General features: G+C 47.0%; 1 protein-coding gene across 4 annotated transcripts; it reads left to right on the top strand.

The window, feature by feature from the left end:
* The first annotated feature begins 2,537 nt into the window (after window positions 1-2,537).
* LOC128401764 (sodium/nucleoside cotransporter 1-like) lies at window positions 2,538-27,492 on the top strand. 4 transcript variants are annotated; one of them, XM_053365187.1, is made up of 18 exons: window positions 2,538-2,583; window positions 3,361-3,462; window positions 3,707-3,795; window positions 4,324-4,424; window positions 5,905-6,094; window positions 7,904-8,045; window positions 8,905-9,018; window positions 10,223-10,300; window positions 11,229-11,309; window positions 12,826-12,906; window positions 13,386-13,511; window positions 14,621-14,751; window positions 15,428-15,596; window positions 16,527-16,724; window positions 19,418-19,499; window positions 19,753-19,851; window positions 20,627-20,741; window positions 27,363-27,492. In XM_053365187.1, the coding sequence occupies exons 2-18, from the start codon at window positions 3,394-3,396 to the stop codon at window positions 27,490-27,492; spliced, it is 1,995 nt and encodes a 664-aa protein (XP_053221162.1). In that variant the 5' UTR covers window positions 2,538-2,583; window positions 3,361-3,393. The 4 variants fall into 4 exon arrangements, with proteins under 4 accessions (XP_053221162.1, XP_053221161.1, XP_053221164.1 ...); XM_053365186.1 differs by having other exon boundaries at window positions 2,574-2,622; window positions 3,361-3,433; XM_053365188.1 differs by lacking the exon at window positions 2,538-2,583 and having other exon boundaries at window positions 3,358-3,462.
* The last annotated feature ends 43 nt before the right edge of the window (window positions 27,493-27,535 follow it).

Here is a 27,535-nt window from a genome sequence, read left to right as displayed (position 1 = left end):
TTAAAAAATGGAGGATCCATGTAGATCCACCTTTAACCCAGACCCGATTATATTAACCTAGAGACAGTAATTCAGGATGTTTTAAGGCAGACAGGATTTTCCTGATATTACCCCTTTTCTCCCCCTTAAAAACAATCCCACATATATTGTTTTGTGAAAAAATTAAAGTAGCATCTACTCACATAATCTTGGCCTTGAAGGAGCAATTACAGTAGCAAAATGGAGGCGACTTAAGTTACAAAGGTACAAAATGTAAGTTTAAAAATGGTGCCTGAGCTCAGACGTACACATGTGGTCAGCTTCCAAGCCTGATGAGGAAAGACAGCCCAGGTAAGCAGGAAGTCTGTATCATTCCAGCTTCCTGCCCAGGCAGACAAAGGAAGTGATATCACAGAGTTCCCTCTAGCACATTCTACAAGAAAGCTCTATGGGTCTTGGTCTCCACATGCCCATCTGCCCAAGGAGGAATTGTTGGTTTGACTGCAATGATGTCCTACAATTCCCCTGAATTACCAATTTGCCACACAGTGGATTGGTAATACTCTGTTAAATGAGGGGCTCATGAGCCCATTATCACAGAAAGATCACTGAGGTTCAGACTTAACACAGCTACTTTATGCTGTAGGAATGGAGGACCTAGTTGGCTGAGGTGGCCCGTAATATTGAAAGTGATTGCTTACCTCTAACAATGGTACTAATAGGCCCAGTATTTAACCATTCTTCCCCCAAGACTCAATTTATCTCTAATGGAAACTTAGGTGTGACTGCAGGCAATAGAACTAAGTAATTTTGCTCCTGCCTCCAGGGCTATTTCCAAAAAGAAGTGGGAAGGCACTGTTTTCAGCACCATGGGAGATCTCCTGCCTTGACCCTCATGGTTCCATCTTTTCTCCCAAGCTATTTAAAAGCAATATGAAGTGGCTGAGAGCTGTCATCAGCAGTTTGCAAATGGAGTAGCCTTTGACACCAGATACATGTGTTCTCAGGACCCATCCTATTCCCGTGACTATTTTGTTTCAATTGTTTTTAATTCTGAATTTTAATTTTAAATTAGCACAGGTCACAAGAAATCTAGACACACATGGACAGGAAGTATTGGGATGAAGGATACATCAGTTTAATTATTTTTTATATACCCTGTTCTCTTGAAAATCACTGCATAAATATGTTTTTTTCTTATTAAAAAAAACCCCAACAACCACTGCTAACAGATAACAGAACTGCCCAGTTCAGTATGACTAAAGAGGCTGCTAATTTGTTATCTGTGCCTTCCAAGGTTGGTGGTAAAGCAGTTGGCACCAGCAGCTCTCCAAAGGGACTTTAGCATGTTGTGTTTTCCACAAAGTGAATTTGCAAGGATTAAAGGTTATTCTCTTCCTGATTGCAGTCAATTTAATCCCTTTTTTGCTTTTGTTTTAAGAAACAGGAGCTTCTAGAAACAGGAACGTAAATCTTCCATTCGTTTGTAGGATTTGTAGCCTATTGTAGACCTCGGCCTTCCAGAATGGCTTACTTAAAATTAGGTTGAAAATACTAATAAAATAACAACAATCATACAAATAAGTGAAACAACCAGATAAAAAATGGAGTGGCAGAAAAGCCCAGTCATTGATAGATAACTAAATCTGAACAGCAGGGGAGAATAAAAAGGTCTTCACTGGATGTCTGTGTCAAGCAAGCCTTCAAGTGCAAGGATGCTACAGAGTTGGCGTGCCACCACCGAAAAGTTCCTGTCTGCATTTAGCACCTGCCTTATCTCTAATGATGGAGGGACCCTCAGAATGGCTCCTGAGGCAGACCTTAATATCCAGGTGAGTTCTTGTGAGAGAAGGCGGTCCTTAAGGCATTGTGATCTCAAGCCATGTAGGCTGGAATCCTATGCACACCAGGAAATAAGGTTTACATGTGAGCAGAAACCAGTGAGCAGAAACCAGTTCTGCTTGTACTTTAAAAGTTGAGACCAGCATACCATGAACTGGTATCTTTTAAGAGCAGGTTGCACATCCCTCTGACTCCAGTAGGCAGGGCTATGCATATCAGACTTGTCCACACAATGTGTTAGGAAGAAGCCTCTTCCCATTTCAGTTCTGGCTTGCTCTAAAGAACAGGAGTTTTAACAGAGCTCTGTCATTTTCTGACCAAATTTCCTTTCCCATCTCTCCTGGAAGAGTCCGACAGGGCAAGAATAGAGTACTGTCTTCTCCCAACTGACCAGCACATCAAATGACACTGTACTGTTCTTTTGCACATAACATTCCGGAGGACCACTGCTTCCCCATCCCTGTGCTAGATAAAGGGATCAGAGAAGAGTTTGGTCAGATGGTGCTCTCGTCCATCTGGAGGAACCTGCCTTGCTGTTTCCCAGAAAACGATACTTATCAGCAGGAAGTAATGAGGCTGAAAATAAACAATCCCTACGTGAGGGAAGAGGAGCAGGACTTTGCTGTGATAGGAGATCTGCCTCCAGTTCTTTGGACTGTTCTGTTAATTGATAACTTTCCATTGCCTAGCCTGAGGCCTGAGTGGATCTGACCAAGAAGGAATTCCCTACGTCTCATGAGCAGGACAGAGTTCGATATTGCTGTGAGTTATTTGCCAGCCACTCAGGATGAGATCACTAGGGTGGGCAGCATTTATTTTGAGGGAAGAGAGCATTTAATTTGGGAGAAGTCGAACAATCGAGCGATTGGGAGGGGGCATTTCTAAACCTGGTCCAGGAGACCAGAGAGAGAAAAACAATGGCCATCTCTGGTGCATTTGCATCATTTGCTTTCAAAGCATTTCTGTGCGAAGAAAAGAACATGCAGCCCTGTGTGTGCATTGTCAAGGTGGGGAATCTCTTTTCTTTGAGGGTGATGTTTTGACTTTTTCAAGCGCCCCAACAGACTGCACCTTTTACTTACCACGTTGAAAGAGGATCAAGCAAATTCATGGAGGAGCGACCAGCTACAATGGCTATAATCTACCTCCATAGGCAGAGGCAACAATGCTTCTGAATACCAGTGGCTGGAATCCACAGGAGAGGAGAGTGGGCTTGTCCTCAGGTTCTGCTTTGTGGGCTTCCCATAGGCATCTGTTTGGCCACTGTGAGAACAGGATGCTGGACTAGATTGGCCTAATCCAGCAGGACTCTTTTTATGTTATTATGTTCCTCCTCCTGGGCAGCGCAAGATATCGGCTTATGATTTTATTAGTGGGCCAATTCTTTTCCCAGCTCGGACCTTTTGCAGCCCATTCATGTCTGCACTCCGATTTATAACCAGTACAAGACCAGACAGAAGGATTGGTGTGATCCTGAGACATGAGGGTGCCGAGGGCTCCTTTGCTTCCAGACTGACTATGCACTGTCTTTGCCAGCAGTTCAACTTCAGGTAGCTGCAGAGTGCCAGAGAGATGGGAGAAGTCAGGATTTCACTTGGAGCTGGCGACAGAGGTTTGGAGAATCCAGCGTTAGAGCTCACGGTAACACCGCCACTGCTTGTTAGCTCTGCCCTTTGCATTTTCTCAAAAGAGAACCATGTTGTTGTTGTCATTGTTTATTAATTTATATAGCGCTTAATGATAAAATAGGCTTCTAAGCAGTAGAATAACTGTTCCTTTGTATGCCTAGACCAGAGAGAGCAAAGGCCACCTCTGGTGCATTAATATCAACTGCTGCTTTAAAAGCATTTATGAACAGGAAATATTTCCCTGTGCCCTTTGGCAGGAAGCAGACAGAAATCCGCAGGTGGCAGAGAACCCTTGGCCTTCTGAGATCAAGGAGGGCAATGATGTGCATGATACTTCTTTCCAGAGGTATGGAAAATATCTTCTTTATTGACTCATTCTGCATACATAAACAGTTGTTAGACACTTTTATTTACATTGTGCAAATAAAAATAAAGCCACAACGAAGCTTAAAAATCCAGCCCAGCTTTAACCCCCAAATGTAAGAAGTGATCACAATAAAAGACCATATAAATCGTAGGATTTGAAAACAACCAGCAAATGCAGGCTACCTTAAGGTTTGGACAGGTACTTACAGGAGGAGGTATCCCTTCTAGACTCCCCCAACAGCCTCAGAATTGGAGGGAAGGTGGTTATCCAAAGTCATACTGCTGCATCCCTGGTCCCCACAGCAATGACTTGAAGGGGCATCAGGTAAGCATCCTCATCTCCCACTCCCCCTCACCTTTTAATAAGAATGAAGGGAGCCACACAAGCGCAGAAGCTCCTCCAGCTTCTTGCAGGACACCTGGGACTGCTGGAGCTACAAATGGCAGCCAGGTTCCCCCTCTTTCAGACATGCACCCAGGCTTATTCTCTTGGTGTGATTCTCTTCAGGATCAAGAATGCAGCAGCTGAGCCTTTCTCTAAAGCAAGGTGCTTTTGCAAGGCTCATGCCAAGATACTACGGAAGATCTTCTTGGGCATCCTGTGTGCAGGTGAGGCCTATTATGCATACACACACCTTGACACTTTTGTGGCACTGGAAGGAGTGGGGCGACAATCCTAAGAATTTGAGTTTTCTTCCCTTTTGGTAAACCTCTAGGCCACATGAGCCAATCATATATGACCCCTCAAATATGACCCACCATCCACAATTGGTGTAGACTTTTACTCTACAGCAATTGTGGATGGTGACATTGGGGGAGAGCACTCTGCTGAATAGTCTTGGGTGGGGGGCAGGAAGAGGTGAGATTCTCTAACGGCTTTCCCCCCTTGGAATTGTAGAGTTTGAAGGGACCCTAAGGGTTGTCTAGTCCAACCCCCTGCAGTACAGGAACCGCAGCATTCTGAGCAATTTCGGCTCGTGTCATGCTGAATGCAACGTGATTGTTAAGTTCAAGCCGGTGTACGAAGGAAGCAACAGGTTAAGACAGGAAGGTGTAGGAAGTAAGCCCATTGCTTTCTTCACCAATATGAAAACAATGTTCCCTGGGAAAGACCAAAATTCTCCCGGTGTTTCAGGAGGAGCTTTAAAAAAAATCCAAATAAATTTTGGCTCAGATGGAACATTGGGAGGGATCTTTGATTGAGAGCAAATTGATGACCACTTGTAGGATATAGCTCCCCTACGAAGCCCTCTAGAAGCAGTTGTGTCTGGTGCCCATTGGGACTGGTAGGGCAGAAGACAGGGAGCCTAACTGTAGGTGGCGCAAGAGCCATTTACCTCAAGACTTAATTCTGCATTTGTAACCATCTACCTTCCTAGGGACTTGGGTGGCTCTGTGGTTTAGACCACTAGGGCTTGCTGATGGGAAGGTTGGCGGTTTGAATCCCCACGACGGGGTGAGCTCCGTTGCTCGGTCCCAGCTCCTGCCCACCTAGCAGTTTGAAAGCACGTCAAGTGCAAGTGGAGAAATAGGTACCACTCTGGCGGGAAGGTAAACGGTGTTTCTGTGCACTGCTCTGGTTCACCAGAAGTGGCTTAGTCATGCTGGCCACATGACCCGGAAGCTGTCTGCGGACAAACGCCGGCTCCCTCAGCCAGTAAAGCGAGATGACCTCCGCAACCCCAGAGTCGTCCGCGACTGGACATCAGGGGTACCTTTACCTTTTTTACCTTCCTGCTGAGTCCTACAAATGCAACACCGAGACTAGGAGGCTGGTTGTTAAGTAGAGAGGCAGGGGTTGGCAAAGGGCAGCCTGAGATTGATGGAGCTGTGCCCACTTTGTCCTAATGGACCAACGTCCACTGTCCAGAATTGCCCACAGCTGTTTGCTATTGAATGCGGCCTAAATACCGAATGAGGTGGGGCAACTTGCTAGATTTCAACATTGCAGTACCTTACCTCAGTGCAACGGCCTGGAGAGAATAATATCTTGACAACTACAGGGAGAAAGCGGAGCCCAGCCCTGCACTGTTGGCAAAGGATTTGACCCAGAGGTGCATTTCCTGACCTTTTCATCTCTTCTCTCTAGGCTATGTGGCCTACTTCATTGCAGCCTGTTGGCTGGACTTTGACCGAGCCTTGGCTTTGGTCGTTTTGACTGCCCTGGTGGTTTGTTTCATGATCTATAGCATGGTCAAGAAATTCTGGGGTTCCAAGATTTTCCAGATGTTCAGCCCTTTCCGAAAATGCTGCCGGAGCATCTGGCCATGGCTGAAATGGTGAGTTCGGGGCTTGCTGCACAGATCTGAATAGGAGTGATTTAATCATTTAATGATTAAATAAATTAAAATTTTAAAAAATAGGAGTGATCTCCGCACCATCCATCATGAAGACTGCAAGGGAACCTTTTGCAAATATACTCAGGATGGTGCAGTTCTCGACATACTTAATCTGGCAGCAAACCCCACTGAACAAAATGGAACTTACCGTATTTTTCGCCCTATAGGACACACTTTTTCCCCTCCAAAAATGAAGGGGAAATCTGTGTGCGTCCTATGGGGCGAATACAGGCTTTCGCTGAAACTTGGAGAGCGAGAGGGGTCGGTGCGCACCGACCCCTCTCGCTCTTCAGGCTTCAGGAGGCTATCTGCAGCGTGGGGAGCCCTGCGGGAACTCCTGCAGGGCTCCCCATGCTGCAGATAGCAGCCTGCCGCCCAGCGCATTGTGCGCCCTAAAGCAGAGCGCCCCTCACGCCGGGCAGACATCCGCAGCGTGGGGAGCCCTACGGGAGTTCCCACAGGGCTCCCCATGCTGCAGATAGCAGCCTGCCGCCCAGCGCGGGGGGTGCCCTGAAGCAGAGCGCCCCTCGCGCCGGGCAGACATCCCCACGCTGCAGATAGCAGCCTGCCTCCCGGCTCGCGGGGCGCCCTGAAGCAGAGCGCCCCTCGCGCCGGGCAGACATCCCCACGCTGCGGATAGCAGCCCGGCGCGCAGGGCGCCCTGAAGCAGAGCGCCCAGTGCACCGGGCAGACATCGGCTAGCCCCACAAGCTCGGGGGACAGCGGGGAGGCGGAGCGCCGCCATACCGCTGTTCCCCGACCTGGTTGGGGGGGGAAATAAAGGAATTTCCCCCCCTTTAGTTCCCCCCCAAAAAACTAGGTGCGTCCTATGGGACGGAGCACCCTATGGGACGGAAAATACGGTACCTCAAAGTAAACCTGTATAGAGTTGCGCTCTGTAAATGTATCTTGCTGTAGACGGACAGCTCTGCAGTGATTTATTCCACACTGAAAATTATCATTTTTCTTAAAGCTACAGCTCATTTTTTCAGTCTTAAATACAGTTTTCCACATTTTGCAGCATTTCTTTCTTTCTTTCTTTTGGTGGGGGGTAAACACTCATGAAAATTAATCAGCATTTTAGTGCAAATATCTTATAATGAACACATTTGTATGGGCAATTCTGACTAATGTACACATTTTTGTAAGCAATTTTGTCCAATATAATGCATTTTTGCATGTTGTTTTTTACAAATAGCTTCATTTTTATGCACACTTCTCCCTAAAATATATATTTCTGTGAACACCATTTGTTTGGAGAACTGCATCGCAAAATTCCAGTTAAGAGCAAATTTCAAAGGATGGTTGCGTTTTGGTTCATAGATTGTTTCTGAAAGTACAAATTTGAAAGATTCAGCATCAATTGCTTACTGAATCAAATCTATTCCCCATCCCTAAATTCAATGTTATACAATAAAATGGCAAAAAACCCCAAACCCAATAGAAATGGCAGAGAACTTCAACCAAGTTCTGTTGGCAAGTGATGTGCCAGAAGAAAGAGCTGAAAAGACAACAGTTCAGTTCTACAACCCTTCAATCCAGCAGGCCACATACTTGCTAGAATAAAACTATCTTAGCTAGGCAGTGGAAGGGGGTGAGGAGGGGGATGAATCCCATAATCATGTATGGACACAGTCTTGCATCCCAACCATCAGAATGTGAAGAACAGCCTCCCCAACAAATCTCATTTATTTAGCAAAGCCTGTCTGGGTGTATCTCTGCAATGGTGGTGATCTGCTTCCCTCCTAGGGTGCTGTGTGCAATCATTTTGATCGGCCTGGTAGTGTGGCTGGTTCTTGACATGTCCCAGAGGCGAGAGCAGTTGGTGTCCCTGGGTGGCTTCGCTGCGCTGGTGCTGGTGCTCTTTGTCTGCTCCAAACACCATGGAGCCGTAAGTAGCTGCATTTTCTTTGGCCTGGGGTCCTTAGATGATGTGATACACCTGCAACCCACAATTTCCTTCCACCTTCCCAGTCTATAAAACCCACAATCCTATGTATCTATCCCTGGGAGTAATCTTCTCAGAGTTCAGTGGGGCTTAACTTGAGAATTAGCAGTCATAGAATTGGGCTGAGATTCTGCTAGAGCTCAGGCACCAGATTTTAAATAAAACCTGCAGAGTGGTTGGGCAAGATAGAACTTCGTAATGATAAAACAGTTACAGTGGGGTGGGTGGGTTGTAGGCCTTGCTTGATGCCAGAAGTCCAGAACTGGAGCGTTCCAGTTCTCAGTCCAGCATCTGTTTCTGAAGACACGCAATGAAGGACAGTTTATTTATTCCCTACCTTTCCAGGCCCATTTTAATCCACGTGAGGTGGGACTGCCTGAGAGGTCATTCAGCAAGCTTTATGGCTGAGTCAGAGCTTGGACATAGACCTCCCCAGTGTTAGCCTGACACTCTAACCACTAGGCCACACTGGGTTACTCCATCTGCTCTGCTTTTTCCCTTTGGGGGCAACAGCTGACAAGTTCAAATGGCTCCCATTCAGTTGATTTGCTCACTTAAGACCCTCTCTCACGGAATCCAATTGAAATGTGTAGAATTTGAGCTGATTTTTTGGACTTTGCATAGCAACCACCCTGTTCATGCTGGGGAACATTGGTGCCTCCTTCTCCAGTGAATTCAAGAAATCAGTGTGCTTTGTTAACCTTAAGGTTAGCACTCCTCCAACCTGGGGCTATCATTGATTCTCACTGACATGTCCCTTGATTTCTGTATTCATAATATTCCCTCTTGTGCTGTGTTGCAGGTGTCGTGGAGAGCTGTGTTCTGGGGGCTTGGCCTGCAGTTTATCCTTGGAGTGTTCATCATCCGGACAGAACCTGGATTTCAGGCCTTCCAGTGGCTTGGTACTCAGATTCAGGTGCAGAGCAGTGTTGTTGGAAGTGACTATATCTGAGTGCATTCTTTGCCCTCACCGGCTCCCACATTCAGCCCCAATTGCAGATCCAGTAGCATCCTCTACCCCAGATCTTGGAGAGCAGCTGCTAGATGGAATAAACAGGACTGGTTTGGTTCAAGTTCAATCAATGTTCAGACTCAGTATTAGGTAGAGGTAGCCAATGTAGAGCCCCGTGAATATTGTTAGACATCCAGCTCAGCCAGCAAGGCCAATTGTCATGAACGATGGGACTTGCAGCCCAAGAACATCTAGAGGGCACCACATTGGCTACCCCTGGTGCAAGGCAGCTTCATGTGCCAAACATCCTAACTCAGGGGGATGACAGCAGCCCTTCCTGAGACAGGTGGGAGAGGCAGGCGTCTTGAAAATATGAAATAAAGACCCAGGCAAATGGAAAAGGCAATGCGGGGTGTTCACGGTATATAAGAATGCATTCCAATAGGGGTGCATCAAGCTGCTCCAACACCATCCTGGTCCACAGACAGTGATCTAGCATGGCAGTTTTATTTTCCTCAATGGGGTGGAACAGAACTGATTCAGATGGCGGGGAGCCACCTAACTTTGGTGGTGGCAGCGGTGGCAGTGCAATGTCAATACGGCTCTCCTCCTAATACCACCACCTATGAAGGGACTTCCTCTTCCCTTTCTCCCGCCACTGTCACCATAGATGGCCAAAGTAGCCAGAAGTCTTGCTCTCTGACTGTTGCCATCTTTCCTTGCTCCCAGCATGCCGGTTAGCCATAGTGTTGTATGTAGAAGGCCCCCAACATCTCCAGGTAGGACCGGGGAAGATCCAGTCTGAAACCCTGGATAGCTGTTGCCAACCCTCAACTAGATAATCTAATATAAGGCAGCTTCCTAATGGTGGCGGCAAGGGCTCTTTATGGGGGAAGTGGTGGGCTTGTTAAAAAAGAGAGAGTCTCTGAGCAGCAGTGGGGAAAAGCTATCTATTGTGTGGTGACCAGGGTCATGAGCCCTGAATAAGACTCGCAGAAGTAGCACCTCTGGCTTCACAATGATGCTTGAACTGTCCACTGTAACATCGTATGTACATTTCAGGAAATATGTTCCAAAATAAGCACTTAGGTCTCCACCTTATCCAATGCAACTGAGTAAAGTCCTGTATGTACTCATTCTCCCCAACATTCCATCTGTTCCCTTATAGACATTCCTGAACTACACCACAGCTGGTTCCAGCTTCGTCTTTGGAGACAAATTGATCCAAGAGGCATTTGCCTTTCAGGTTAGCTTAAGGGGCATGTTTGATCCTAATCTCTCTCTCTCTCTCTCTCTCTCTCTCTCTCTCTCTCTCTCTCTCACCTTATCCTTCTCTGAGTCATCTTTGCTATTGAGTCCTTGACACAAGAGGCTGGCTTTTCACTGCGTGGTTGGACTGGGATAAGACCCATCTGAGCTGTGGGCTACAGTCTGGGCAACAGGCCTAGTGTCGTTATCTGGCATAGTGGCACAAAAAGTGCCAGGGTCCATGGAGCCCATCTGTGGTTGACATCAGCATTCTTAATTTTTATTTCTTTTAAGAGCTATGTCCTTTGGAAAATTCATGCCAGGCCAGGTAGTTTTAGTTGCCACCATCTTCCCTGTCTCCAATGCTTCTGGGTTCTGTTCTGATGTGCACTGCGCATGTTGGAGACATTGGGGAAAGTGAAGAGGGCAGCTAAAGCAGCTTCACCGAGTGCTTCTCTTTTCAGCACCAGGGTGAGGGAATCCTGGGAGACAGGAGCTGCTGTGCTTTCCCCACCAACACCTGTCCCTACTCCTTTCTGCCTCCTCTTCCCCCGATAAGCTTGCAGGTGCCAGACACAAGAGCAACACTTAGGAGGCATCGGAGGGCACCTTGCCCATAACCTCCACAAAACTGCTGCTGTCTTCCTGGAATTTGCACTCACAAATGCTCCCAAACAAGCCAAGTGGTGAGTTTCTGGCCATTGTGTTAACTCCACAGGTGTCCAGCCATGTTAAGTCTACTTCGCTTTGCCAGTGTGGGCCATTGGACTAGCTCACTGTGCCCAGGATTTCTATAACATTCTGCACCTTACAAGCTGCTCAGACCTTCTGTGCTCAACTTTATAATCAACCCCTATATATGCTGTGTTGTAGGTTGTCTAGAACTCCCTAAAGCCTGACCTTCACTGTTTGCTTTCTGCCTCCAGGCATTGCCCATCATTGTCTTCTTCAGCTGTGTGATGTCCATTCTCTACTACCTGGGAGTCATGCAGTTCATAATCCTGAAGGTAATGCTGAGCACAAGGCTCTGGGCAGTGGAGAGATGCTTTTGAGCCCCCACTGTGTAGCTGAGGAGGGTCAAACATTTCTCTCCACCATGCAACTTATTATAAAAGATCACGAAAGATCTCTGGGCTCTGGAGAAAAACTCTCAAGATAAGTGTGCGTGAAGATTTTGGATGATGTGAGAAACCTAGGTAAGGCACTGCTGCCTGCTAGTGGGGAGGGAGATCATACCATAAGGATGGAGAAGCAGTTGCTCTTGCAGGGAAGATGAGGCAACCAACATGGCTGTGGTAGAGAGAAGGGGGCAGGAAGAGTGGCTGCTGACACAAAATGCAGTGGGGAGGGTTTGCTGATGGAAAGTCAGTACTAGGACATGTGTGATAGAGGGGACGAGAAGCAGGGACCAACTATGCTGTCTGGAGAAAAAGAAGGAATACAGGAAGCCTTCTTATACTGAGTTAACTCCTTGGTCTACATAGCTCCATCTTGTCTACTGGCAGCAGCTCTCCAACATTTTAAGAGAGGGGTCTTTTGGCCCTATCTGGAGACACCAAAGGCTGAACCCAAGAAGTTCTGCATTCGCTCATTGCTAAGCTTCATAGCTCCAAGGAATGGGTATGGGGAATGGCTGTGCTCGCAAGGTGAGCCAAACAAGAGCAGGAGGAAAATTCATAGCTACTGAAGATCTTTGTTGTCAAGTCTTGGGGCTCAGGTGGCCTCAGTGGCACAGAGTGCCTTCCATCAGCTTTGGCTGCTGACCCAGCTACCCCTTATCTGGACAGGGATTGCCTAACTACTGTTGTCTATGTTCTGGTAACCTCAAGGTTAGATTACTGCAATGCATTATATGTAGGGCGGCCTCTGAAGACGGTTCGAAAACTTCAGTTAGTGCAGAATTCAGCAGCCGGGTTTCTCACTGGGGCAAAACTTTTGAGCATGTTAACACCGATCCTGGTCCGACTGCACTGGCTGCCAATTAGTTTCTGGGCCCCATTCAAAGTGCTGGTTTTAACCTATAAAGCCTTAAACGACTCAGGACTGCAATACCTGAAAGACAGCATCTTTCCATATGAACCTACCCAGACCCTGAGATCAACTTCTGAGGCCCTTCTTCATGTGCCTCCTCCATGAGAGGTCTGGAGGATGGCAACACGAGAACAGGCCTTTTCTGCAGTGATTCCCCTTTTGGGGAATGCTCTCCCCAGAGAGGTTCAGCTGGCACCTTCACCTTTAGGAGCCAGGCAAAAATGTTCCGCTTTAACCAGACCTTTGACTGATTGACTTCCAATGCCCTTTTAAAATGTGTTGGGGACGTGGCGGGTTATTGGGTTGTTCTTGTTTTTATTTTGATTCTGTGTTTTTCTATCGTGATTTTATCCTGTGAACGGCCCTGAGACCTGCGGGTGTAGGGCAGTATACAAATTTAATAAATGACAATTATTATTAATAATACTAAGTCTTGCAGGCTGTGTGACAGGGCAGTAATGCCCTCTGACCGTCTCCTACTCCTTCCTGCAGTTGTCCTGGCTCCTGCAGATCACCATGGGCACAGCAGCCACAGAATCTCTGAGTGTGGTGGGGAACGTGTTTGTGGGAATGGTAAGCAGGGCTTCTCTTGTTTTTACCCCTGCCCCAGGCAAACCTTCATTATACACCTTTAGGGACCAGGGGAAAAAACATTCCTCTCCAACCAGGCTGATTAACACCCTATACCCTTTTAAATGTGTTTGTGGGAGGGGGTAGTGGGCGGGGGTCTCATTGGGTAGTATGTCTGTTGTTCTTGTTTTTCTTATGCATTTTGTGCTTTCATCTTGTATTTTTATGTTGTGAATTTCCCTGAGATCAACGGATGAAAGGCGCTATACATCATCATCTCAAAATGCCCAAATTTGAGCACAATCAGATCAGGAGTATTTTACTTCAAGACTGTGATTTCTTCTCTTTGGTTCCATTTGCTCTGGAAGCAAAAATCTCTCTAAATTCACTACTTCTGGGAGTGCTGTTTCTAGGGCTGCAAACTAGGGGGCAAAAACTCTGCAGCATGTGCCTCTCCCCTTTTTTTCCCTTCTGCCCTCCAGACAGAAGCGCCACTGCTCATCCATCCCTACCTGCTGGACATGACACGGTCAGAGGTTCATGCTGTGATGACTGGCGGCTTTGCCACCATTGCTGGCAGTGTGATGGGAGCTTACATTTCATTTGGGGTGAGTCAGCAATGCAGAGAGCTACGCAAGTGCAAGGGGATTCTTCTAGACTGCGGATGGGGAACCTTTGGCTTTGTCAATGTCCCTGAACTCCCATCAGCCCCAGAAATTATGGCCTCTGGCCAGGGATGCTGGGAGTTGCAGTTCTGCAACATCTGGAGGGCCAGAGTTTCTGCACTTCTGTCCTAAAGAGTTGTGTTTGGCCTGCTGTTCCTTATTTGCAGCACACTTTGCAGATTAAATTGCTCACATCCAATCTAACCAGGATGTTACATTGGCTATTAAGTTTTGTACTGAAACACCACTCAGCCCCTGCCACCTGCAGGCGTTTGGATGGATTTTGGTTAATGAAGTACGCCAAGATTCTTGGAGAAGTCCATTCCACCACATGACCTTTCCAGCATTGCCCATCCTGGATGGGGACTGCTGAAGAAGTCTGGCTGGCTTGCTCAGCTTGGTGGTAAATTTTTCATTGTTGTACGGGCATGTACCCGATTCCTTCAAAGGAGACAGTTCTTTAGCTCCTCCTGGGAAAAAATATCTAGCTCCATTATTGTTTGCACTAACCATCAGGCAGACAGGTGTGTTTCATCCCTACCTGGAAATACCATGGTTTGAACCTGAGATGAACTTCATACAAACAGTGCCAAGGTGGAGGGCCATAGCTCAGTTGCAGAAAGCATGTTTTGCATGCAAAAGGTCCCAGGTTGAATCCTCAGCATCTCCAGGTAGGTCTGTGTAGACAGTTCTAAGCAAGGGGACCAAGGTCCTGGTTGTAAAAGGCAAGTTCCTTTCTGGAGGGCACAGTACTTGAGAGAGTAATGGCTGGACAACTCCAAGGGCTCTTGCATTTAGCTTATTGGTCTGGAATCCATATAATTATGGTTTCACGCTGAGGTTCACGACAAAAACTGCCACCGCCAAACAAGCCCTGTCTCTCATTGTCCACCACATGTCAAAGAGCAAAGTGGCTTGCTGGATTTAATATGTAACATTTTTTAGTTCTTTGTGGACACCAAATATGCCTGCCATCCCATCATTCTACAGTATTGTGGTGCTACTGAGATTTGCATCCAAGATCACAATCCTGCATTTACATCCTGCTACAGATTGATGCCTCATCCTTGATTGCTGCTTCAGTAATGGCAGCACCTTGTGCTTTGGCTATGGCTAAGCTCGTCTACCCGGAAGTGGAAGAATCTAAGTTCCGGAGCCAGGAGGGCGTGAAAATTGCTTGTGGGTGAGTGTAGTCAGAGCACATGAGGATCATGAGGCTGCCCAAAGGATCCTGGAAGGGTGCAGGATAAAGTGGGAAGAGGGGTGCAGAACTAGGGGAGTCAACACCTGAGAGGAACAGGAGCATCTTTGCACAACTTCTTCATAGCAAAGAGAAACAGAGAAAGCTGTGGAAAAGACGCCAATGTGAAGTAGGGAGAACTATTGCAGTGTAGCACTCAGATGGTGAATCTTTGGCTCTCCAGATGTTGTTGAATTCCATCTCCCATCAATCTGAGCCAGCAATGGCCAATGAGGAGAGCTATACTTCAACATCTGGAGGTTCTACCCACCTAAGGCGTAGTGAGCAGCATGTTAGCCAGAGACTGCATGTACACCCTGCCAGTAATTATTTGGCATGAGTACTTAACTGCCCCAGTGGAATCAACAATTTAGGCCATAAATGAGAACGACTGGAGTTGCTCCTCATATACAAATCAAAATATGCGCAGGTCTAAGTCAAATGGGAAGAAAGTGGATTAACAGCTAAATAATGCTCAAATTGGACAAGCCCTCAGATAGTAGGATGCAGAATTGTCTGCTGAGCTCTACATGGTGGAGCTTTGTATGTCATTGCTGCTTTGCCAAAAAAGGCAATTTTGGGGCCTGTTTTCTTCTCACTTGGTGTATTGTTGGTGCAGGGAGGAGAAAAATGTCCTGGAAGCTGCCAGCAATGGAGCAGCCGTCTCTGTGGGGCTGGTGGCCAACATCGCGGCCAACCTGATAGCATTCCTGGCTGTACTGGAGTTCATCAATGCTGCCCTCGCTTGGCTGGGAGGCATGGTCAATCTGCCAGAACTCTCCTTCCAGGTACCATCCACAAGGCAGCCTCCCTGTGAGTACACCAGGGTGGTCAACGGATGCTAAGAGGGAATGATATGTGTATTGTCACTTATCGGCTCTCTTGCCCTCTCACTCAATGGGTTGCCAGGGCAAGGACAGGTCAGACATCTGAAATGACTGGTGCAGAGGGCTTCCCCCTACTGCTTCCATCTGTCAGAGGCTCCCAGTTGGTTGCCCAGGAAAGTATAAAGACAAGGAAAAGTTTCTTGCCATCCTTTTTTATTTTAATCTTTACAGAGAGGCTATAGAACCCCACCTCTTGAATAATGGTGTTGCCCCCTGCCTCTCCCACTTCCTCATTCTTCTCCTTTATGGGTGCTGCTACGTGCCCTCTGCTCTTTGCTCTCCTACTTTTAAGGCTCGTCAGGTTCTGGGAGATGGAGGGTCTGGGATACTTTCTAATGACAACGAGTCTTGCTCTGGCTCTCCCATTATTTCCCAACTTTCCCCCTCATCTTCCTCTGTGTCCTCCCTCAAACCCATTGTAAATCTATACTGTCTTCCTCTTCTTCCTCCCTGGAAGGGTTAGGATAGGGAGGCGGCCTCCACCATTCCTCCTCTGCCCAGTCCCTTACACCATCACTCTGCCCATTTCAACTTCCTGTCCCCATTTCCCCCCATTTCACTCTCGAAGCTCCCCCTACCCACATGAAATTAGGTTGAGGGCCACAGGTTGCCCATCCCTAATCTAGCCCTCTCCTATAATCTTAGTGTGGAGGATTTACTGTGGATTCACGACAGATGGGGGGGTAGCTGGGCAGGAGATGGGAAGTGAGTTTGTGCCATGGATGCTTTGGGTGCCAGTGAGGATGGGTGGGGAAGGTGGCCTGGGATGGCAGAAGTCATGTGGGTACCTGACCATTGATTTTATTTCTAAACCTTTCTTTTCCCTTCCAGTTGATTTGTTCCTATGTCCTGGTGCCTGTAGCATTCTTGTTGGGAGCAAGTTGGGAGGATGCCCCGGTGGTAGCTGAGCTTCTAGGAATCAAGATATTCTTAAATGAGTTTGTGGCTTATCAACAGCTCTCAGGCTACAAAGAGAAACGATTGAAAGGACTACCCGAGTGGGACGGGACACACAAGCAGTGGATTTCGGCAAGTGCGCCAGTCATGTGGTGGAGGGGAAATGTCAGTTCAATGGACTCATGCACCAACATCTGTTGTGTACAACTGTCCTCCAGACCCAAACACTGCAACAATACCTGACCATTGTGCAGTTGGGTTTGAGGCTAGGGGCACAGCACAGCAGAAAGTGGTTGTACATTGGACTGAATGAGAAATTGGATTCAGTTCACTTTTAAAGGCAAACCTGCCCACTTCTCATTTCCCAAAGCAATACTGAAACACAGCAAATCCTTTGAAATTTGCACTTCTCAGAATTTTGTACTCTAGTTCTCCTGTCAAGTGATGTGTGCAAAAATGCATGTACAGTACCTTGATTTTCAAACAGCTTAGTTTTTGAACATTTGGCTCCCAAACGTCACAAACCCAAAAGTGACTGTTCCGGTTTGCGAACTATTTTTGGAAGCTGAATGTCCAACGGAGCTTCTGCGGCTTCTGATTGGCTGCAGGAGCTTCCTGCAGTAGCCAAGAAATCACTAACTGCAGTAGCAATGTGTAGTAACAAACTGAACTAAAGACTAGGCAAATGAGAAATGGAGAGAAATTAAAATGAGAAAGTCACCTATTCCGGTTGCACATCAGCAACCTTGTGTGTGCAACAGCCCCATGGTTTTATAGTAATATATGCAGGAAAGCGATGAAGCCCTGGCAGAGGAAACCAGTATGAAAACCCTGCACATCCCGAAGCTCATTGCTGCCTTCTGTGTTGGCAGTGGAACTCCTGATTACCCAAATCCAACAAGTCATTTTTCTCTTGTTCTTTGCTTGTTTTCTCTTGGGTACCCAGGACGTTTCCCTATATCAAGTCATCCAGCCCAGTATTGCCTGTTGTGACTGGCAGCAGCAGCAGCAGTTCAGGGTTCCCCATCCCCTGCTACCTACTCCTTTTAAACTGAAAATGCCAGGAACTGAACCTGGCATTTCTGCCATGGAAAACAGGGGTGGGAGACCTTTTAGGCTTCATGGGCCAAATCTGACAGGTGTGTGGGGTTGCCCACACATCAATTGCCTCTAGTCGAAGACATCAGGTAATTTGGCACTTTGAAGTCTTGAAGTTGAGACTTCAAAGCACCCCATGCCGCCCCAGCTTTGGGTGTATGAGGGCGTTCCCCAAGGGAACACTAGATCCAGCAGGCTTTGACTCTACCCCCTATCTGCAAATGAATACCGTTTGCCTTAGAAGAGCCAAAGCCCACTTTCCCTTGCCAGTGCACAACAGAGAGTGCACTTAAAGGCTGTCAGTTGTGACCTGGTAGTTGTATCTCTACCTGCTCCACCCTATATGACACCAAGCACCAGGCATATAGGTATAGTTTGGGGAAAACAGCCTCATGGGCTAAATACGGTATGAATTCCTGGCAGGCTGGAGGCTCCCCACCCTGATGCAAAAGCATTTGCTCTGCTCCTGAGCGAGTGTCCTCCTCCAGAATCACAAGGAGCCATGCTGCTTCTCAACTCTAACACTCATCTGAGCACTGACTGAAGCCCAGCTCTGGTCCCAACGGCCATTGCTCAGGTGCTCCATCATCAGGCTGTTTGGGTTCTTGGCTCCATTTACTCCACCCAGGCAACAGACTTGGAGTAGGTGAAGTCTTCTCCATTCAGCACCCCTATTCCCCCATATTTGATCTTGAGTCCAATATTTATATAGTAAAACAAACACAACATTTATTCAGGAAAGTAATGAAGTTACATAGGTTGGGTTAGGTTTGAGAGAAACTAGGAGGGCTGTTCACAAACAGTCAACAATTAAAATGCACTTTCCATTATAGCACTTAGACGGCTGCCTTAAATTTGCACACGAAATAACTTTCAACCTGTTTGAAGGAACCCAATATTCCTCATTTGCCATATTTGTTTCGATTCCTTGTCCACAGTCCTCCCATTAAGGGATGCTGTTTTGGACTCACATGCAATACAAAGGCATGGGTTTTGGTGCAAACAGCAAAGTAGGAGCCTCAGAGTGAACCTAATGCTCACCCAGCCCTTGGATTTCCATCAGAAAAATGTGCCTTCATATTTCCCGAGGGATCACAGGGCTGGCCCCTCCCTCCCAAAAAAAGAAAATACATGAAGGATTCTGACAATGCATCCTGGGTAATCCATGTTTAGGAGGTAGGTAAGCTGTCCAAGTGAGGCAATGAAGGGACAGAGTTTGCTAGACCTGAAAGAAGCATGTTCTCTTGTGTACGCTACTAGCCAGACTAGGGTGAGCCTTGCAGCTCCCAAACTCCTGGTGAGCAAAGCAAGATGGAAAAATAGTATTTCTTGCAAAGATCTGGGCTTCTACACTCCAGCTTGCCGTGCATCTTGGTGTAGAGGCGGTCAATGTGGTGCCCTACAGATGCTGGACTACAGCTCCCATCATCCCTCACCACTGGCCACACTGGCTGGGGCTGATGAGTTGGGAGTCCAACAAGGTCTAGACGGCACCCCTGATCTGTTGATCCAGAACTCAGACACAGGGAGCAACCCCTCAACTAGCTAGCACTGAGTTACTGTATGCAAGATCTTGATTGCATTGGGATGCTGATGCTGCTTCCCACAGAGCATCCCTGCAACAGGGCAAAGAGAGAGGCCGGTATTCAGTATGGCAGGAGTGATTGGCATGGGGCCACTTGTGCTGTTACAGCAGAGCTGATCACATTGTCTCTCTTGTTCCCCAGGAGAGAGCTGAAATCATAACAACCTTTGCTCTTTGTGGATTTGCCAATCTGAGCTCCATTGGGATCATGCTGGGAGGCTTGAGTAAGTTGGCCATCTGGTGGGGAACATGTAAGCTCTGAGATCTGGAGGAGAAACTGTCCAGCCCATAGCTATGTCTCCAACTGCTGTGGCTTCCTGGAACTGCCTGCCCCGGCTAACACACTGGAGACACTTGGAGGGTTTCAACCTGGTGTGAACAAATCAGGAGGAAACCCCATATATAGTCACTTGATCCAGTTCATCCTGCTCATCCAGCTTTTTTTTTTTGTGTGTGTGTGTGTGTGTGTGTGTTAAGCTTCCATGGCACCGCAACGCAAGGGTGAATTTTCCAGCATCGTTCTCCGGGCTTTGTTCACTGGAGCCTGTGTGTCCTTGATCAACGCATGCCTTGCAGGTAACATATGGGTGTTTGGTGGCAGAAAGGGGCCCAAGGGTTCAAGGAATGGGAGCCTATAGCTCTCTGGGTGTTATTGAACTCCCAGCTAGCTCAACCAATGGTTAGGGATGATGGGAATTGTTCCAGCATCTGGGAGGCCACAGATCCCCATGCCTGGATTAGAGGAAAGGGTCAGTTTGCCCTTGTCACATTCAAAATCAGGAGCAATAAGGATCCTGGGAGAACAAAAAGAGAGGGAAAGGAGAAACTAACTGTTGGAAATGGGAAAATGTAGGAAGCTGCCTTAATCTGAGTCAGACCATTGGTCCATCTAGCTCAATACTGCCTTCTCTGACTGGCAGTGGCTCTCCAGGGTTTCAAGCAGGGGACATTCCCAGCCCCATCAGAAGATGCCGGGGTTTAAACCTGAGATTGATTTCCGCACACAAAGCAAATAGATGCTCTGCCACTAAGCTACCTCCATTCTGGAGATTATTTGAGAAGGGAGAGGTTAAACTAGATGCAAGGGCTAGGATTTATGATAGCCATACATGGAGAAAAGGGGTGCACTCAGTCAGCCCCAAAGAACCTTGCTTGTCCCATCAATATACTATGCAAACAACAATGCCATACAAAAGGCTGGTGAACAAAGTCACTCCTTTAGTGACAGTATGGCTCCCAAACATGAGTACCAGCCCAAAGACATGCAGATCTCCTGGGCACGTACCACCAATCGTATATAACGCTCACCCACTTCCCAGCCTTCTCTCATGGACTCTGAAACCCACAACAGGTATCCTTTATGTGCCCAGAGGAGAGGTGACTGACTGCCTAGACTTCTTTAGCAAAACCAACCTAAACTCTACCAGCTACCCAGTCTATATTTGCTGCCAAGACTTGTTCACCTGGTGAGTGTATTCCTCTTACCCATTCCGCTTGCAGTGCTGTTTGCAAAAGCTACATGGCCACCTCCAGCCAGCAGGGGAAGTGGGACCAGTAAGTTATAGGGAAGCCAGGAGATGATCAGATGCCCATGCAAGTGTGTGCAATATCGCCTGGTTGTGCCAGCACCAACAGAATGCATAGCCAGGCATCTGCCAAGGGCCCACAGTCTAGCAGGGTTTCTGCCAATCAGAGCTCCCTGGAACTGCTATTTCTCTTCAGCACTGCAGGCCCCCTGTTTACCCACTTCTGACTCGGATCCAAGGGGAGTAATGATGCAAACAGGGAGCAGGAGCAGGAACTGCTGCCAGCTTGCTCACTAGTTCTCGGCCCAACAAGCAAGCAGGCAGTAGCAATGGCGCAGAAGAGAGCAGCTGCCTCTGGTGACAATGGTGGTCGTAGGGGAGCAGCATCCCAGAGAGGGAGCCCATTGAAGGTATCTTGCCTAAGAGCCTCCCTGAAACAGGTAACTTGGTACTGCCTGGCTCTGTGCATTTCTGTGCTGGAGGCAAATATGTGGTGATGCTCTCATTCTGCACTGTCATCTCATCTTACCAGGCCAGTCTTAAACCATCCTCTTGGAATGTGCTACCATTGGGACAATTATTCTTTTTTAAAAAAATAGTCAGCAGAGCTATTAAAATGCACATATATTTAAATTAATTAGATGTGCTCACGTCTTTTTTGCTTCTACTTTTGGGACAAGCCAATTATGGTAGCTGCCTATTCCTTTGGTTTGGGAGTTGGGAGTGTGAAATCCGAAAGCACAGGAGATGTCCCTGGAAAAGGCAGAGAGGGAAGCCAATTCAACGACATACCGTTGTTTGCCTTGGACTCCCAGTCATCTCTTTGATGTGTTTAAAGGATCTTAAGAGAGCAGGTTTCCTGGAAGGACTCTGTTTCTAGACAAAGAGCTTTTAGCTGTCAAATATTTGGTACATAGCTCTCTGGTTCAATGAAGGTTTTTGGTAGGCCTAGCTTCTACTGAATCTCTCTCTTTACAACTTAAGAGCCCCGCTGTGTCAGACCAAAGGTCCAACATTCAACAAGGCGGCAAACTACTAGATAACTCCAGGAAGCCCACTGGCAGGATGCAAGGAAAAGAGCCCCCCCCCAAATGTTTCCAGCAACTCTTATCCAGAGGCAGCCTGCCTCTGATATGGGAGGTAGTATACATTCATTGTGATTAGTTTCCCCCAAAGCCTTATCCTCCATGAACCCATCTAATCCCTTTTGAACACCGTTCAAGTTGCCAACCATCGCTACATCTTAAAACTTAAAACGTGGTGGCAGCAGCTGAGTTCTGGAACGCAACAGCCCCAGAGTGCCTGATCTTCTGGATTTTACAGACAGAATCTCAGCTCGGCAACGAAGCTGGTGGAATTATGTTCAAACTCTACACAGAGCTGGCCATGTAACAGAGTGACTCTCAGCAGGAAAGTGAAGCTTTTGTCCTTATCTCTTAGAGAAGCTGGGCAGAGGGGTTTGCAGTCTTCTAAACTGAAGCTGAGGCTCCAATACTTTGGCCATCTCATGAGAAGAGAAGAATCCCTGGAAAAGACCCTGATGTTGGGAAAGATGGAGGGCACAAGGAGAAGGGGATGACAGAGGACGAGATGGTTGGACAGTGTTCTCGAAGCTACCAGCATGAGTTTGACCAAACTGTGGGAGGCAGTGGAAGACAGGAGTGCCTGGTGTACTCTGGTCCATGGGGTCACGAAGAGTCGGACACGACTAAACGACTAAACAACAACAAAAGTGGAAGATGATTCTGTACCAACACCATTTCTGCGAGCCCTATGGCTTCTTGCCACCCACTGACCTCTCCCCCCAATGAAGTGGAGATTTTTTTTTCTCCAAAGAGCAATCTGAAGGGAGAAAGCATTGACTCTTATGCCAGTCTGCCTTGTGCACTGCTTGCTATTTTGAAGATTGAACCAATTCTTCTATTAGGGAAAAGAGTGTCTATGGCACCTTCCTGTCCGTGGACAACTCCCTGTGAGAATGGCTGTTCAGGGAAGGCGATTTGATGGTGGACTGGTGCCTGCACACGAGAGACTGAAAGCCCTTAAAAACATGCAGCGAGGCAACATGCCGAAGAAAAGCACCCACTATTAGATGTAGGGGAGACAGCATGAAAGAGTAGTGCCTGGTACCAGAGCTGTGCTTCCAGGAATGCGACACACTCAGTCCCTTCAATGCTATGTGTGGAAGCCAAAGGAAGCCCATTAGAGACAGGTCAAAAGATGACCTGGAGGGGCGAGACACAGACATCAGACAGCACTGGGGACATTGTGGCAGTCCTCAATCCACAAAAATAGATTGAGGTTCAAACTGTTGGGTCACAGGCAAAGAAGCATCACAGCAGCTGCAATGCAACCAGTGGGGCTTCCTGCAGTGCGATCCTCCAAACTGAATCCCACACGTATCAAACAGAGTAGACACACAAAGATCATGTACAATGACGACACAATGCAGCCAATGGGGAAATGCAACTGTTGTGGAAAACCAGAAAGACCTGTTGTGTAGAGTTCTGCAATGGAGGCCACGGGCATGATCCAAGGCCTAGCATCAGAATTTTCTTTCCTCTGTTCAGAAAAAAAAGAGTGCTTCTTCCATGTGCAATGGGGTTTTTACAAACATACTAGGATATTGTCATTGGTGAAGAATGCCTGGATGGTGAGCTGCAACCTGAGGTAGACTCAGCAGCAGGAGTAGTTTACATGCCACGAAGAAGACTCCTCCTGCTGCATTATATAATCCAGCAAGAGAGCAACTTGAAATGCTCCACAGCAGTCATATCTCAGCATCAGCAGAAGCCACTGTTTCCTGTGTATACACCACCTTAGTGGGAAAGAAGTGATCAGGCAAGGTGCACTGACCAACGAAGGCCTAAACCCGAACACTGGAGAAATGCCACGATCCAGTACCTACAGTACATAAAACACTGCCAGAATTTCCTATCAAGAACTGCTGTGGCTTGAACTAGAAACCTTCCTGTCTGTGTAGAGCTGGCCCATGCGCCAAGCCGCAGAACTGCAGATAGGAGCATCTGCCTAGCAATTAAGCATTTGTAGGCCTGACTCTGCCCATCCATACTGGCCACTGGACCCTCCTGGTCAGGAAGGGCTATAAAGAGCTTTCTGCTTTGGTTAGACCTTTGCCTGAGCAACAAGGCCTATCAAGCTCTGATATGTTTTTCACCTTTGGTCCTGACTTTTGGCTTGCTTTTCAATTCTGGCTTTGCTCTTCAGACCTGCCTTCTGGCTTTGCCCTTTGGCCTCCTGGATTGCTCCTTCCTGCTGGCTCTGGCCTCAGCTCCGACATCTAGATAGCCCTTTGGTTGTGATTTCTGCTTGATTCAACTCTGCCTCCCCAGATTGCTTCTTGGTTTCAGCCTCATAGCTCAACTGCTAGGTCCTGGTTCCCTGTCCCTGGTTCCTCTGACTTTCAAAAGCTAGAATCTTCTATGCTCTGCGGTACAAAGAACAGATTTTGGCACACGTTACTAAATAAGGATTCCAGCATGCTTGCAATCTCTGCAACTCCATTTAGTCACTTTGGGTGGCTTCATATACCAGTGGGGATCTGTCCAGCATTACAGAGGTCTTTCAGAGCAGACCTAGAAGGGTGTAGTGAAAATAAAAGAAGAGAATATCCACATAGTAGATGAAGGCAGTGCAGGATCATGGCAGGAAATCAAAAGCCTTTCCACAGCGATGCAAAGACAAAGACATTAAACAGAATGCAGGAAAAAATGCAGGTGAGAAAGATAAAGTTAACATATGATGGACAGGTATGGAGGCTGAAAAGACCCTCACACACTTGAGGCAACCTGAGCCATGCCAGCTCCATCAGACATGAAAGAAGTGCAATACATTATTGGAATGTTTTGTCGCCCAAGTTCTGTCTTCATTTGGCCACAATTGTGAAGCCAATGTGACAACTTACCAGAAGGAAGTTCAGTAGGAATGGAGAGGTCCACAATACCGCACATTCATTTCAGAGAAAGAAACGATTGCTAATGCCCCAGTCTTGCAGGACTGTCAGACAGAACAACAGACAGACACACCAATGTAATGCGTCTGAGAAAGGCCTCAGTTCAGACCTTTCACTGGGCCACCTAATGGTCTTTGTAGCACACTCTACTGGGGAATGGACAGACACAGAGTTCCTTGCAATGGTTTTTTGGAGTTTAGCAATTCCAGCAACAACCTATGGTCATGCAGTCAATGCTATCACTTTAGACAATAACAACAAAGCCACCTCCTGAGTGCTCAAAGAGATTACTGTGCAATACTATGATGCCCACACTGATGACAGGTGGTTAGGAGACATCCTTAGCAAAGCATATACAGCCAATGGCAAATAATTTACAGAAAGGGGCAAAGACACTGAAGGGATCAATACATTGCACTATCCTAAGTAATCCTAAGGGTCCCTTCCAACTTTATGAAAGGACGAAAACATAATAAAACATAATAAAAGGTAAAGGGACCCCTGACCGTTAAGTCCAGTCGCGGATGACTGTGGGGTTGCAGCGCTCATCTCACTTTACTGGCCGAGGGAGCCGCCGTTTGTCTGCAAACAGCTTCCAGGTCATGTGGCCAGCATGACTAAGCCGCTTCTGGTGAAACAGAGCAGCGCATGGAAACACCGTTTACCTTCCCGCCAGAGCGGTACCTATTTATCTACTTGCACTTTGATGTGCTTTCGAACTGCTAGGTTGGCAGGAGCAGGGACCAAGCAATGGGAGCTCACCCCGTCGCGGGGATTTGAACCGCCGACCTTCTGATTGGCAAGCCCTAGGCTCAGTGGTTTACACCACAGCACTACCCACTGGGGGTGGGGGAATAGATTATAGTGTCCTCTGGTCAGAGGATGGTGTCTCACATGGTCAAGTTGACTACATTGTCCATTTGAACCAGTACTGGCTACACTGATTGACAGCAGCTCTCAAGAGTCTCAGCCAGAGCAAGGTCATCTCACATATCCTGCTCCCTGGTCCTTTTCGCTGAAGATGCCAGGGACTGAACCTGAGGTCTTCTGCATGCAGCGCATGTGTTTTGCCAGTGCACTATAGGACCTCAGGATTAAATCAGACTAATTCAACTGCACTGCCACCACTGGGAACTGCAAGTGTCATGGAGGTGGGGAGCAAGTCTGCTTGCCTGCATCTGCCCAGCCAAAGGTCAAGGCAGCACACTTTTTAAAAATACAATTTTAAATGTGGGAGGGCCCATGAATGCATGCTGGTGAAGCCTTTCTTCATGGCCACCTGTGCATACATTTGCAACGATGAGCTAAGCACTTCAGCGATCTGTGCATTATATTCCGTTTTGACCCCGTATGCTGCTTGTGGCGTAACTGGCCATTTCAGTGTCCCTGGAGGTCTTTCTTGTGAAGATGAGCATGACCAGCAGATGGCACCCATTTTCCTTTGAAAAACATTTATTGCTGGTTGGTTTGGAAGATTCAGCAAACCTGTAATAGTCAGGCAACATGACGACCACAAGTTCCCTACCTCTAATCCAGGAGTCTTTCTCAGCCCTACCTGCAGATCCCAGAAACTGAACCTGGGATATTTTTCGTACAAAGCATGTGCTCTATCACTGAACAATGGGGCTTTCTCCAAATGACAATATATGGCCAATGGCATGAGAAAAGGAGCAGACTTTACAGCCTGTGGCCACCAGAAGTGCCACCTGGGTCACCTCCTGAGTCACAACCAATTAAAATGTTCGCATCTGCCTGTACCTTCAGATGCATTCAATATTTTCTTAACCATGAGGTTGAGAAAATGAAAGTTGAAAGTTTTTGGATTCTAAAAAAAATGACATGTCCGCTGCAGTCCTACCCACACTTGCCTAAAAGTAAGCCCCATTAAACTAAGTGGCATTTATTTCCAAGGAGACATGAACAGGATTAAGCGGCACAACTACCAGAATTTGCAGTGAAGTCAGAAGCTGCACAACAGCATGACGACAATGTAGGTTACTTCCTCCAACACTATTTTTACTTCGTCATCTTTATTCCAGTAGTTCTTAATCAGAGCAACATGGTGGACTTTCCAGTTTCAGAAGATGCACATCTTTACCCGGACTTTTGATACTTGAGATATGTATGTTTAGGACCCACTTTATTTCTGCAATTTTAATTTCTACTGGACTTTATTTTGTGCTTTAATTGTTGCCACCTGCCCTGAGAACACAGGATGAAGAGTGGGTAAATAATAATAATAATAATAATAATAATAATAATAACAACAACAACTATTATTATTATTATTATTAATTATAATTATTATTATTATTATTATTATTATTATTATTATTATTCCTGAGCAATGGTGTTTCTTATTAAAGCACTTAAGCTAATGCATGTGTGCAGGAAAACCATTAGATGTGCCTCTTTGATTGGATATGAATTGATGGGCCAAGGTTGCAATGCAGCCATGCTCTCACCAGGCCCCTTTTATCAAAATAAATGCTCTTGATTAGTGCAGGCAGATTAGAAGGATATTTTGGTGCCAGGAGACAGCAATTCTGATGCTGTTACTTTCTCATACCTTTTTCTTTCTTTCATAGCACCTCAACTGCAACAAATGGTTCCCTTTCTTTCTCTGGCATTTGGGAAAGCTTGGATGTTGGGACTTCGGCGATGTATCTGCAACAGTGCTGTGCTCACTATAATGCCACAGCCTGTCCCAAGCCATAACGGCTCCGGAGCACAGCGCCAAAGAGGGTCTTGCTTGGACAAC

Source organism: Podarcis raffonei, chromosome 14, assembly GCF_027172205.1.
Source record: "Podarcis raffonei isolate rPodRaf1 chromosome 14, rPodRaf1.pri, whole genome shotgun sequence".
NCBI lineage: Eukaryota > Metazoa > Chordata > Lepidosauria > Squamata > Lacertidae > Podarcis > Podarcis raffonei.
This window is presented reverse-complemented; position numbering and strand designations above follow the sequence as displayed.

Bases quoted from the DNA above. Each gene is read 5' to 3' on its own strand.
- LOC128401764 (XM_053365186.1), top strand. The intron at 19,500-19,752 runs GTAAGTTGGCCA...GTGTGTGTTAAG, and splicing joins GATCATGCTGGGAGGCTTGA to CTTCCATGGCACCGCAACGC. The intron at 19,852-20,626 runs GTAACATATGGG...AACCCACAACAG, and splicing joins GATCAACGCATGCCTTGCAG to GTATCCTTTATGTGCCCAGA.